General features: G+C 39.2%; 1 protein-coding gene across 4 annotated transcripts in view; it reads right to left on the bottom strand.

The window, feature by feature from the left end:
* Positions 1–14357, bottom strand: part of LOC112103386 (connector enhancer of kinase suppressor of ras 2-like) — a 526129-nt gene that overhangs the window by 312027 nt on the left and 199745 nt on the right. For all 4 annotated transcript variants that reach the window (XM_026652993.1, XM_026652992.1, XM_026652995.1 and 1 more), the window contains exon 5: positions 4011–4052. In XM_026652993.1, coding sequence (XP_026508778.1) covers positions 4011–4052 — 42 coding nt within the window. The remainder of the gene's footprint in view (positions 1–4010; positions 4053–14357) is intronic.

Below are 14357 nucleotides of genomic sequence, written 5' to 3'. Positions count from 1 at the left end.
TCTAGCCAGCTCTAATTATTTTTAATTTGTTTCCATGTATGCTTTTGTATTAAAAAATATAAAATTAACAAGAAAATATGCATTTGCATGCTGAGGTCATTAAGTTATATAAAAATGTTCTGAGAGCTTCTAGTATCAAAAATGTTATATAAATGGTATTACCTTGTTATTTTCTGGATTGTTTTAAAAAAATCAAGTAAACACTGTTGATTATTTCCAGCCCTTTAAAATAGAACATTTAAACCATTCTACATGGCTGGAGACAGACAAGAATGGGCAGACTGTGACAACTAAGTGAAAAAAACCAGGAGGAATTCCAAACAGCCAGAAGTTTCCAATCCTTACTATGTCCTCAGTGCGGAAACTACAGAAGTTATCTCTGACAATCCAGCTGTTTGACTGGAACAGAAAGATGTGCATCACACACCTGTGGATGACTAGTAAATCCAACCCACAGGAAAAATCAAGCATGTCCACAAAGAGATATCCAACCATTCAAGAATACAGACAATACTGGTTGGAGATTCTATATCAAGAAGAAAGGGAAAACATTCTGCAAAAGACAGGCAGACAACAGAACAATGCGCTGTCTTCCTGGAGCCAAGACACAAGACATGACTAAGATTGGACAGCCTTCTGAAGTGTGTGGGGAGGTAAGAATCTACTGGTGATGGTGAATATGGATACTAATGATGCTGCTTCACAGAATACCTCACAGATTACAGATGACTTTAAGGGAACTTGGAATGGTGCTGAAGAAGAACGTCCAAGTGATCTTCTTGGAGATAATTCCTGTCCTGGGAGTGAAGAAAGAAAGAAGATTCTGGGAGTGAACCACTGGTGAGGTAACCAGTGTCAGGTGGAGGATTTTGGTTTTGTGGAACATTAGTCCACCTTCTGTGGGAAGAGAAAATTTTGAATGGCTTCCATCTCAGTAGCAGGGCAACCAATCTTCATGGAGACAGGCTTGCTAGATTAGTTATGAAGACATAAAACTAACAACAAAAGGGGAGGGTGAAAAGAGTGGGCAAAAGAGGAGGGGGAATAGCACTCTATGTCAAAAATTGCATTACCTGTTTCCAAGTTCCTGACAACTTGGAAGCAAATGACGCTGAATGCTTATGGATCAATCTTTTAACTGATACATTACAAGATGGAGTGTTAGTTGGTGTCTGCTACATACCACTAAATCACACTAGAGAATAAGATGACCTATCTCTAAAGCATCTGTTTATTATGGGGGTAGGAAAAAAAGCTGCACTACCATAGACTTCAATCTGAGTGACATATGCTGTAAATCTCATGCTGCCAGTATGAATTCCAGAAATTTATAAATGACAATTTTCTAACTCAAAAAGTGTTGTACCCAACATGGAGGACTTTTACATTAGATCTCATCTTGACAGATAAAGAGGAATTGATCACAAAACTAAAAATTAGTGGCAGTTTATGTACCAGTGGTTGTGACTTGATTACACTTGTAATGTGCAAACAGAATAAAGTCCAAACCATAATATATATACTTGGTGCTTTAAAATGGTCAGTTCATAAAACTGAAAACAATTATAAGCAGATCAGTTGAGAGAAGGAATTTAAACCAAAAAATGTGAATGGTAATTGGGAACTGTCTCAGAACATTTTACTAGGGGCCCAAACAGGCATGATCCCATAACTGAGAAAGAAGGCCACACTGATTAAAAAACCCAACAAATCTGGCTTACAGGGGAAGTGAAAGCAGCTAATAATTTTTTTTAAATATAACAAATGGAAGAAAGAAGAAGTAGATAGTGATTAATATAAATCAGAAGCTAGGAATAGTAGAAAGTTGACAATGGAAGCAAAACGACCCAAAGAGAAACCTATGGCCAGCAGAGTTAAGAACCATAGGAATGCTGCTGGTCCATTATTAAATGAAATGGTAGAACTGTCAATAGTAATGCAGAAAAGGCAGAACTGTTCAATAAATATTTCTGTTCTGTATTTGGGAAAAAGTCAGATGATATATTCATATCATATATTGTGGATAAAATACTTTCCTTTTCAACAGTCACTGCAGAGGGTGATACACAGCACTCACTGAAGCTAGACATCTTTAAATCAGCAGGTCTGAATAACTTGAATCTGAGAGTTTTAAAAGAACTGGCCACAAAATTCTGTGGACCATCAGCGTTGCTTTTCAATAAGTCTTGGAACACTGGGAAAGTTCCAGAGGACTGGAAGAAAACTAATGTGTGCCAATATTTAAAAAGGATAACTGGAAAAAGCTGGATAATTATAGACCCATCAGCCTGACATAGGTCCCAGGCAAAATATGGGAATGGCTGTTACATGACTCAATTAATAAAGAATTCAAAGAAGATAATGTAATTAATGCCAATCAACATGGGTTTATGGAAAACAGACCTTGTCAAACTGTCTTTTTTTTTATAAGGTTACAAATTTTGCTGATAAAGGTAATACTGTTGATGTAATACACTTAGAGTTTTGTAAGTCATTTGACTTGGTATCATGACAGTTTGATAAAGAAAATAGAATGATACAAAAATCAGTGTGACACATTAAATGGATTAAATAGTGGTTAACTATTAAGTCTCAAAATGTAACTGTAAATAGCAAATCATCATCGAGTGTTTCTGGTGGGTCCCACAGGGATCAGTTCTTGGCCCTATCCTATAACTTTTTTTTTATCAATTATCTGGAAGAAAACATTACATCATTACTGATAAAGTGTGGAGATGACAAAGATTGGGGGAGTGGTAAATAGTGAAGATGACATCACTGTTAAAGAGCAATCTGGATGCTGGGCACAAGCAAACAATACACATTTTAATGCAGGCAAATGTAAAGTCACACAGCTAGGAACAAAGAATGGCAGCCATATTTATGGGAAGGGGGAGTCTACACTGGGAAGCAGTGACTCTGAAAAGGATTTCAGGGTCCTGGTGGATAATCAGCTGAACATGAGCTGTGGCCAAAAAGACTAATGTGATTCTTAGATGCATAAATAGGGGAATATCAAGTAGAAGCGGAGAGGTTATATTACCTCTGTATTTGGCACTGGTGCAACTGTTACTGGAATACTGTGTCCATAGTTTTGGCATCCACAATTCAAGAAGGATGTTGATAAATTGGACACACATAGATTTTAGATAGTCATGATGGTGCCTTCTGACCTTAGTTTGACCTCTTGCACACTGCAGGCCACACAACTACGCCCAACCACTCCTGTAATAGACCCTTAACTTCTGGCTAAGTAACTGAAGACCTCACATCATGATTTAAAGACTTCAAGTTACAGAGAGTCTACCACTTACACTAATTTAAAACTGCAAGTGACCCATGGCCCATACTGCAGAGGAAGATGATGGTGAAAAAGACAGTTCAGAGAAAAGCCACAAGAATGATTAAAGCACTGGAAAACATACCTCTCAGTGATAGTCTTAAGGAGCTCAATCTGTCTAATTTAACAAAGAGAAAATTAATGGGTGAGATGGTCACAGACTGTAAGGATCTATATGGGAATATAAATTTGATAACAGAGGGCTCTTCAGTCCAACAGTCAAAAATATAACAAGATCCAATTTCTGGGAAGCTGAAGCTAGCCAAATGCAGACTAGAAATAAGGTACAAATTTTTAACAGTGAAGGTAAGTAACTATTGGAACAAATTTACCCAGGGTTGTAATGGATTATCCACCAATGGAAATTTTAAAATCAAGATTGCATGTTTTTATAAAAGATACACTCTAGTTCAAACAGAAATTTAGAGAAATCTTATGGCCTGGGTTACACAGGAGGTCAGATGAGATGATTACAACGATCCCTTTTGATTTTATAATCTACAAAACTCTTAGCTCCTAGTGACTAGTGTCATCCATTGCCATTTGCCACTGCCAAATTCTAAGGAACCTTATTTCCCTACACTAGATTAAAAAATGTACTGTAAGTCTTGCAAATGAAGAGGTATATAGCTGTACATAGTTTAAAAGCAGGAACAATAGGATTACTTACCACATGAAGAATTTTATTTTCTGTTTCGTATACTGTGCAATCCTATAGTAAAGAAAAAAGAAAGAAACAATGTGTGAGATTTAAAATCTTAGCCCTACACACATGAATGAAATTATTATTAAAAAGAAAAAAAATAACACTTTATACTATTAGAATATGTCTCTTGCATTCACACACACATGTATATAGCGAAGTCATCTCTCCAGGGTTTATATGAATGTCTAAAGGTTATTCTGTTTTCTCTGGGAAACTTCACTGCAGTAACGTCTCATTAACCTTAGGGGTCTATTCTATTTATATGACTATAGTTCTTGTTCTTTGTAATGGGAACTATGCACCTGTTTCGGGGGAGAACAGATCATTAATATAAGCAGAGATATGTATGTAGAAATGCACTATCATGTAAATGTTAGGAATACATGGCCATTTAGACCTAGATAGACATAGCCTAGTCCTAAAATTCTCAATCAGGCAAAAAAGGTTGTTGACTTTAATATTATTTTTTTCTTGAGTGAAGACTATAGTGTCAGGTCCACAGCCAGGGAGTACCCCCTTTTTTTTACTACTTATGTACTGGATGGCATGACTGAATGATGAGAAGACAAGGTGTTTCAGGGAATAGACATAATTTTAATGTCTTTTTTTTTTTAAGTCTTGCTTGACCTTCACCAGATTACAGGTACCATATCTGACAATCAGTGGTCTTCTTCTTTGAGCTCAAATGCATTATATATCACAATGCAATATATCACAGCAAGTTGCTATATTTTTGGACATTTACATGTGAAAAGGCAGATATCCCATCTTGAGTTATATTTACAGATTTCTGTGAAATAAAGCAGATTATTATTGTTATTCATTATTTATATTAACATAGTTCCTAGGAGCCCTCGTTAGGGACTAGGACCACATCTTACTAGGCACTGTTCAAACACCGAACAAAAAGATGACCCCTACCCCCAAGATCTTATAACCTAATTATGTCAAAGAAACTCATACCACTGATACTATAGTAACAATATAAAAAAACACATTACTTCTAAGTTCAGTTTTTCAAAAAAGCCGTAATATTTTGCCTATAATTTTGGGTACACAAGGGTTTCTCAACCTTTTTTCTTAGCAAGAACTACATGTTAATAGAGAGATTGTCTCACAGATATCTCTTCACAGACCACAGTAAGTATCTAATCTTGAGTTTAGCATACAGTGAGGCAAATTATGGTGTAAAGACATGTGACACTGTTGAGATAACAGTAATAAGTACATAAAAATAGATTACTTTTAGGGACTCTTTTTAATGGCCTCTCATTTTGCATTTAAAACACAATCATTTGCTCCTGGAAAAGATAAAATTTGTGTGCAAACGTATTTGTTCTTCCAAATCTAGCTCTCAGTTTTCTATGTGGTTTGTGCATATTAAAACTGTTTGTGTGAACAACTCTGTATTTTGCAAAATAAATATTTGTGAAGGCAAAGTTGTGGGCACACATTTAGATGACACACTTACTCTACTTAGAAAATATTGCTCTTACAAGCCAAAAAGTAGCACAACCATACTATCTTATGATAGGTTACATAAATTTTATTCTGAAAAAAAAAAATCAGAAAGAAAACCCTTAAAGCACTCAACCATAAACATAGCACAATGGAATTACATGCACCTGGATTTGTGATGCTCTTCATTTAGAAGAGAGTTGCATTTCTCTGTCATTTCCCTGACAGCAGAGATGTTATGGTTTACAAATCCAGCAGGGTTTGCTCACACTGGAATTGAGGTTGCCACTGAAAATAGTGACAACAGGGATTAGTTTTCATATTTCTTGTTGACAGATTTTTTTTTCTAATAGAATCCATGAATTCTCCACCGTCTTATTTTAAGGTAAGTGAAATGCGGACCCTAATTAAACTACTTGGCATTGACTCTTAAATGGTAAGTGGACAGGAAAGAAGGGGACTGTCGGCTTTATTCAGTGCAATGATGTTATAATTGCAACTGACCACAAAGACATAGGTACATTTTATTTATTTATTTATTGGATGGATGGAAGTTCCTTTCAGGAAGAGAATAGATTATCTTAGATATTAAAAGAAAATAAAGGTCCAAAATGTTCCTGGCTCTTGTGCAGTTATACAGGAAGGGCTTGTGGAGCCTCTTCCCTGTGTGTCCTCTGCATGGATCAGAAACAATTGTAGTCCCATCACTTGTGGCCCACAGAAAGGAGCAGGCTTCTCCATCCTAAGGGCTAGTGCAGCATGTGCACGCATCAGGGATCAGGCCTCCTGAACGGCAATCTCTCCCCAAGCTCCCTGTGACAAAGTGGCTCCGTGTTACTCTAACAAAGGCCTGAATAACATAATCTGGATCAAAATCTGTATTGGCAGTAGATTTCTAAATACGTAAGAAATGCATTCACACTTCTTAGCTCATTTATCATAGCAAGGATAATGAAATTTGTCAGTCTTGGTCAAAGGCTACTAGTCCCTCAGCTCGCACTTTGATTGAATTCCATTACAAGTGGTTGGTCTGTTAAGTGTTTTTCACTAGACCAAGCACATACTTTGATTTCCAAGCATAGAGCTTAGGGAGAACATAAACCCTAATTATAAAAAATTTAAATATTGAATATTTGCAGGTCAGATCAAATTATCCATCACCACAACAATGAAACAGCCCTGTCTTCATCTCTCTTTTCATGACAATATGCTTCAGAGCAACCAGATTTCTGCCCAACAGAGTAACATACAATATTAATACCAGGCAGTTACGTGCTCAGCTTGTGAAGCTGAAGACATTGGTTTTAGATAGTAATGTTGAACAGCATGGCATAAAGGTATATGGACACAGGCATGCTGCACAAGCCATAAAATACCATTTTATATCCTACTGATAGAACAAGCAAAACATTTGGGGTCAGATAAGACTATACAAGTTTCAGAACCAGTTTTTTCCCCTCTGGTGTAATTAGACCAGTTTTGAAAATGTCACTTCTTTAAGGTTCCCCAAAAAGAGAGAGAAGCAATTGTGGAATGAAGATGGCATAGATAACATTTAATTATGATTTCCTGGCCAGAAATTAGATGAGATTCTTTTAGAGTATCTTAAGTGTTTAATAAAATCTGAGAAAGAGAAAGAAATAATTTTGCTACTACACAGCTGAGGTACAATAGGGATGCTGGGGAAGCATGAAGGGGCCTGGGATGCCTCAGCATAGCTGGCAACACATCTGAATTTTTCATTCTCCAGCAGAAAAAGTCAGTCCAACAGTTACATAATCAGCTCTGCATATAATTTCTTGAAAGTAGTCAGATATATTTCCTTGAATGTAAACTTTATTCTTTTACACTGACACCCACTTCAAGGTCCCTTTACACTAGGAGGGTGGTGTAAAGGACCTTCAGTGTAAACAAGTGGTAGGCCCAAACTGCTGTATCCCATTAGAAAGGGAGATTACCACTTCCTTATTACTAACATTGATGGTTCACTAAACGTGGGCCCTTAAATCTGTCACTGGTCAAGATGTGGCTATTGTTCATCCTGTACTTCAGATCAGTAACATGATTTGGGAAAATAATATTTTCTTTCTTTAAATGGCAGCTGCTTGAAACTTCTGGTGGTTTAGAATGTTGGAAGTAGGTTTGATAGAAATAAATTTGTGAGCAGACTGTAGATTCAGTAGGTAAGAGATGGTTACTCACCTTGTGCAATAAGGTTCTTTCAGATGTGAGTCCATGTGGGTGCTTCACTTTAGGTGACTGTACACCCTGCGCCTCTAGTCGGATTAGGGTGACCAGACAGCAAGTGTGAAAAATCAGGACGGGGTGGGGGGGAGGGGTAATAGGATCCTATATAAGAAAAAGACCCAAAAATCAGGACTGTCCCTATAAAATCGGGACATCTGGTCACCCTAAGTTGGATAATTTTGACAGCAGTACCTGGCTGGGCCGCACATGCGCTCTCCTCATCTCACGCCTGCAGCAGCAATTAACTAGTGCAGTGCTGTGCGCCCCCACCCCCCAGTTCCTTCTCTACCGCAGAGGAATTAATTAGAATTCCGAAGTAGAGGGGAGGAGAGTGGAGCACCCACAAGGACTCACATCTCAAAGAACCTCCGTTATTGCACAAGGTGAGTAACCCTCTCTTCTTCTTCAAGTGGAGTCTCTGTGAGTGGTCCATTTTAGGTGACTGTAGAGCAGTGCCGATCAGGGGAAAGGAGGGGCTTTGGAGTTAGGTCTGAATGGATGATAAGACTGTGTGTTCCAGCCAAGTGTCAGAGGCTGAGACCTGATCAATGATGTAGTGTTGAATGAATGTGGAAGGAGATGTCCAAGTAGCTGTGTTGCATATGTCAGTAATAGGCACATTGTGCAGGAAGGCAACCGACGTAGCTACAGCTCTTGTGGAGTGTGTTCTAACCCATGAGGGGGGTTGCAGTTCATATTGTCAGTAACAGAGCTGAATGCAATATGAAATCCATCTGGAAAGTCTCTGCTTAGAGATGGGTTTGCCTTTGGAGCTGTCCGTGGTGGAGAGGAACAATTTAGGAGTTTTCCTGAACGATTTAGTCCATTCAAGATAAAAGGCTAGTACCCTTCTAATGCCCAGGGTGTGGAAAATAGCTTCTTGCCTGTCCTTGTGAGGGTTAGGGGAGAATGTGGGAAGATGGATAGGCTGATTGATGTGGAAGGAAGAATGGACTTTAGGCAAAAATTTGGGGTCAGGTCTGAGAGTGACCTTGTTTTTGAGAAAACCATATAGGGTGGTCCAGTCATAAGAGCACCAATTTCTCCCATGCGTCTCGCAAATGTGATGGCAACTAGGAAGGCCATCTTCATGGAAAGATGTAGAAGAGAACATGTGGCCAGAGGTTTGAATGGGGGCGGTTGTGAGAGATTAAAGCACTCAAGTCAGGTCCCACTGGGGTGTTGGGGTTCTGGGTAGAGGTTGCACACTCCCTGGAGGAATCTTTGGTAATTGGGTGAGCAAAGACTGAAACGCCATCCACTTTGTCATGGAATGTTGTAATGGCTGCCAGATGCACCCACAGAGAACTAATTGAAAGGCCAAATTTCTTAAGGTAGAGCATGTAGTCCAGGACCACTGGTATGGTAGAGGTGATGGCTTTGATTTGTATGTTTAGGCACCGCGTGTGGAATCTCTTCCATGTATGTAGCCCATGTAGTGGGCCGTCTGCTGTTTAGCAGGATGTCTTTAATGTTCTCAGAATAAAGTTATCTCCTTGCCCTGGAACCATTGAGGAGCCAAGCTGTGAGATGGAGTGACTTCAGGTTTGGATGCAGAGTCTGAGTTTGGTCCATGTCTTGAGAGAGGAGATTCAGAAGAAGTGGGAGGAGATGCGGGGGGCATGATGATATCTGTTTCAGGTATGGGTACCAGGTTTGCCTGGGCCATGCTGGTGCTACCAGCATGACTTTGGCTTGATCACAATTCTGATCTTGTGCAGAACCCTGGACAGCAATGGGGTGGAAGGAAAAGCATACAGGAGGGATGCGTGCCATGGAATGAAAAATGCATCGTCACTGGATCCTAATCCCAAAAGACCCGCTCTGGAGCAAAAAACCGTACATTTGATGTTTTGTTTTGTGGCAAATAGGTCTATTGCGGGGAACCCCCATAGTTGAAATATGCTCTGGATAATGCAGATGTTGATTTCCCACTAGTGGTCATTCGAGAACCTTCGACTTAACGCATCAGCCATGACATTCTGAGACCCTGGCAGGTAGGTGTCTGATATGGTGATGTTGTGTTGTATGCACTATGTCTAGAGTTTTATGGAGTCACTCCTCCCTGCCTGTTTATGTGGAACATGCAGGCAACATTGTCAGTCATGATCTGTATGTTTTTATCTTAGATCAGAGGCATAAAATGTGCACAGGCATTGCAGACTGCGCGTAGTTCCAGTACATTGATGTGGAGTGTTGATTCAGAAGGAGACCCTCTTCCCTGTACTCTGAGCTTTCCTAGGTGGGCACCCCACCCCAGTAGAGAGGCATCCCTTGTGATTATCAATTCATGAGGAGGCTGAAGGAAAGGGACACCAGCGCAGACATTGTGCGGGTGAGTCCACCATGGTAGTGAGTCCTTGACCTTCATTGGCATACTCAGAAGTTTGTTCAAATTGTGTTTGTATGGTGTGAACACCATCTTGTGCATGTGCAGTCTGGCATGTTTCACCACATATGTGGTCGCTGCCACGTGACCTAGTAGCTGAACACAGGTCCTGGCCGATATCCTTGGGCTGTGCACTGAGGTATTGATGAGGTTCATTAGAGTGGTGAATCTCTGAAGAGGTTATGATGCTGATGCTTCTAGATAATTTAGGTGCATGCCGATGAAGTCCAGTTTCTGGACTGGAGTCAGTGTGGACATTTGGGCGTTTATTTGTAGACCGAGACTGGTGAAGAGCGACATTGTCTGGTGCATGACTGCAATGGTTTCTGCCCGAGTGCGAGCCTTGATCAGACAGTCATGTAAGCAGGGGTATATCATGACCCCGTGCATGCGAAGGTGGGCTGCCGCCACAGTAAGGACTTTGGAAAACACTCGGTGGGTTTGTGGAGAGGTCAAAGGGTAGTACTGTACATCGGAAATGGTCCTGTCCCAGTACAAACTGAAGAATTTTCCTGTACATAGGGTGTATAGTAATGTGAAAATATGCATCTTGCAGGTCGAGGGCTGCAAATCAATCCCCTTGTTCCAGTGCTGAAATGGTTGTAGCTAATGTAACCATTCTGAATCATTGTGTTCTGATGAATTTGTTTAGCTTCCTGAGATCGAGGATGGGTCTCCATCCTCCGGACTTCTTTCAGGTGAAAAAATAATGGGATTAGAAGCCCTTCCCTCTGTAATGGACCAGAATGGTTCTACTGTGCCCAGTTGTAGAAGATGCTCCACTTCATGTCTCAGGCAGGTTTCAAAATGGGTGAATGGGTGGGAAGGGCACAGAATTCACTCATCACTGAAGTGGGGACAGAGGGAACTATCACTTTTGCTACTGCTATTTGGCTGGATAGAGTTTTCTGCAAAGTTAGATTAAACAGTACAGCAACACATTGGTCTATTTTTCAGGGTTAGATTAGGATACGGGAAAGGAAAAAGCTTGATTTTTTTTTTAAACTAAATGAAGCTTACAACTGGCAGAATTAAATGAAACCTAAAACAGAGGATCCAGGGAATTTTTTTCAGTGCCTATGATTTTCTCCTATCTGTGACATTGCTGGTTTTCACATTTGCAGGATTTAGGTGTCTTTCAATAAGATGCATGAGGGAAGTTAAAATTAATTTGTCCCAGAAGCAAAACAGCTACCTTAGGTCACATCAAGCAGGGAGAATGTGCACTGTGCTCTCACAGAGAAGACAGGGTACTTAAAAACAAACAACCTCTTCCACTCCCCAAATACTCAGCAGTTGCCTAGTGAGTATATTAACTATTGTTTTTTTCAGTTGTTTATAATAATTAATATCTCCATCTCCAACCCTATTCAATTTAAGCAATGCAAACACTTCAATGTGTGATTGTGCAAAATTTCAAGTTTCAAAATGCAATCATTTTTTTCTGTAGTCCTCTTCCAAAATATATGCTTAGAATTTCTTTATAATGATAATAATAGTCTTTTCCTACACTCCTATGACTCAAAAATGACTCAAGATGTTTTGCTCAAACTTAAAAAAAAAAATAGGGAAAGCCCAAAGATGGAAAATTGCAGCCCAAGGGCTAATGTTGCAGAAAATGTGAATACCTGGAATTACAGTGGATAATTTTTGCAGTCTTGTATTAGATTAATCAGTATGCTCTGGGGTCACAAAGGAGCCATATGCCTAGATGGTTAGACTGAGTTTATGGCTGCTTTGCTTTGCTAGAGCAGCACAAAGCAGCTGGAACTCACTGGTGAATCAATAGCATTTTTTTCCAAGTGTGTACTACCTATATTTGCTTTAATAAATATTCAGTATGCATGATGGACTACATATCCACATGCATGCTTATATCATAATATACCACGTCTGACTCACAGAGGTAATGATGTACCTTTAAAGTATGTATATTAATGAACTGACTTGTTGGAACAGATGGACAGCATGAAAAATGCTGGTTTTAAAAAGAATTTTACACGTACCCCCCGGTAGACCTGAACAGTTTACTTTAAGCTGTGTTTCTTTGTCACACTAAAATAATGTCAGTTTTTCATCTTTTAGAACAATGAATGTATATATATATATTTTAAATCAAAGTTATTTACTTGGGAGATCTACGTAACTAACTATTCATTAGTGTCCTTTATTCTGCAGAGGAATTTGTGCAGCTCTCAAGTTGGTATTAATACACATTTCAAATCCCCATAGAAAAATTACATTATTTTTCACTTCTTGTTCTGACATACTGTGTAGGGATTCTGTGCTCTAGTAAACAGCTGCCATATTTTGACACAGAGATGGCAGTATTTCATTGGTGGATCTTTGTATAATCAGTTTAGTGGTAGCACACCCTTTGCTTTGGGGCACAGCTCTTTATGGAGCTCCCAAGTGGGAAGGTGATGTGGGGATACCACTGCACCCCTTAAGCAGGAGGTGGAGCCTGAGCTCCCTTCCCCTGGGTGGTGTGAGTACGGTAAAAAGGGATATTTTCCCCCTGCCCATCCTGGCTTGGCTTGTATTGCTAGTGAGTGTGTAATGCCAACAGACCCCTGTCATCGGTGAGCAGGATTGAACCAGCGACCTCTGGAGCTTAGTGCATGAGCCTCTACCGCATGAGCTAAAAGCTAACTGGCTCTCAGCTAAGACTGTAGAGCAGACTCATTTAACTCTAACTGGTCTCAGTGCCACTAGATGTGACACCACACCCAGAAGGCATGTGGGTTACAAATGCAACGATGACCACTGTGGCTGGCCTCTGCTCTGGGGACTCTCCCCTTTTGCTACACAAGGGCCAGTCAAAATCAGGCATTAAGTGCTTTGGTATCCTTCAGGAGGAAAAGATGCAGTTATATGTCTAGTTTTTAGACCACAGTTTTAAAAAATTGCTATATGCAATTGATTCTTTTAAAAATATAATAGCTAGGTAACTTATGACCACTCTCCACAAAATACCAATTTTATCCCTATTATAGACCTTAGCTTCAAGCTTTACATTTCAATCAAAACACTACAGAAATGTGTTTGCACCCACTACCTTCTAATAAAGAATTTAAAGGGGAAAATGGGACAACCTTAATTATAGTGGTGACACTGCTGGTTATAGCAAGAGAAGTTACATTCTTATTCATGCAGCCTGTAAATTCTGTGTTAAAGGTTTGAGACCAAATATATATTTTTCAGGACTGTATGTGCCTGGGGAAGATGCCCCCACTTGCTAGCAGAAGTCACAAGCATGTTTTTTTATGCACAGTAAAACTGAAGTAAGGCTGTATTCACTGAATCTTTGAACTTACTATCTTAACACACTATGACATCCTTTCAGTACAACGAAGGCTTTTGTGCGAATGCAGTTATTCCAAAAGAGTCTATTTCAACTCCCATATAAAGAGTTATTTCAAATAGTTGTACCTGCCAAGACACCTGCCTCAAACATAAAATTTCTAAATAACATTTCGCTTTTCCTTAAACTTTAAATGATATATTCTTCGGGTTGAAATGTCAGCACTTTTCTTACGAATGAACCAATAGCCTGACATAATCACTGTCAATTTTGTGTGTGAGAGAAGGCAATCAAATATATGTTTTGAACATAGCTTTATGGGGCTGCACCAACTACAGAGAATTTTATGGAAAATAAAAATGCTGTCCATTTAAAAGTGCAATGGCGAATACATATTTTTAAAAGAAATCTACCATTTTGTTTTGAAGCTCACACAGCATTTATGTAATTAACAATCACCTGTGAGAACTGCTTTGACTCATATTAATTACACTTTTTAAAAAAAGGCCTACTTCTCATTCAGTCCCAAATCTATACCTTACAATATGATTTCTATAAAATATTTGATTTTTACTCTGCTTATATATCTTAAATAGGCCTGCTAAATTTTTTATATTTATTGAAAATTTGGTGTGATTGTCTTAACTCAACTGCTTTCCCCCTCTACAGTTCTGCAAATGAAAGAAACCCTGTGAGAATCATTGATTTCGTATGACTGTGCATGTCACGAAGACTTAAGTAGTGTGAGGCTCAGGCAAGCTTCTTAGCTAAAGAAACTGTACTAGAAAGAATATGAAAACCGTCATTAAAATTCCACCTCTTCCCACTTTTGGTCAGAGCATAAATTCTGCAAGAACAGCCACCTGCCATGGTCTGTACTTTACTACATGTGCTCCTGGCTCTAGCCTGAACC

Source organism: Terrapene carolina, unplaced genomic scaffold (genome assembly GCF_002925995.2).
Source record: "Terrapene carolina triunguis isolate 2854851 unplaced genomic scaffold, T_m_triunguis-2.0 Scaffold131, whole genome shotgun sequence".
NCBI lineage: Eukaryota > Metazoa > Chordata > Testudines > Emydidae > Terrapene > Terrapene triunguis.
Note: the sequence above shows the minus strand (reverse complement) of the source record. Positions and strands in the feature narration are given on the sequence as shown.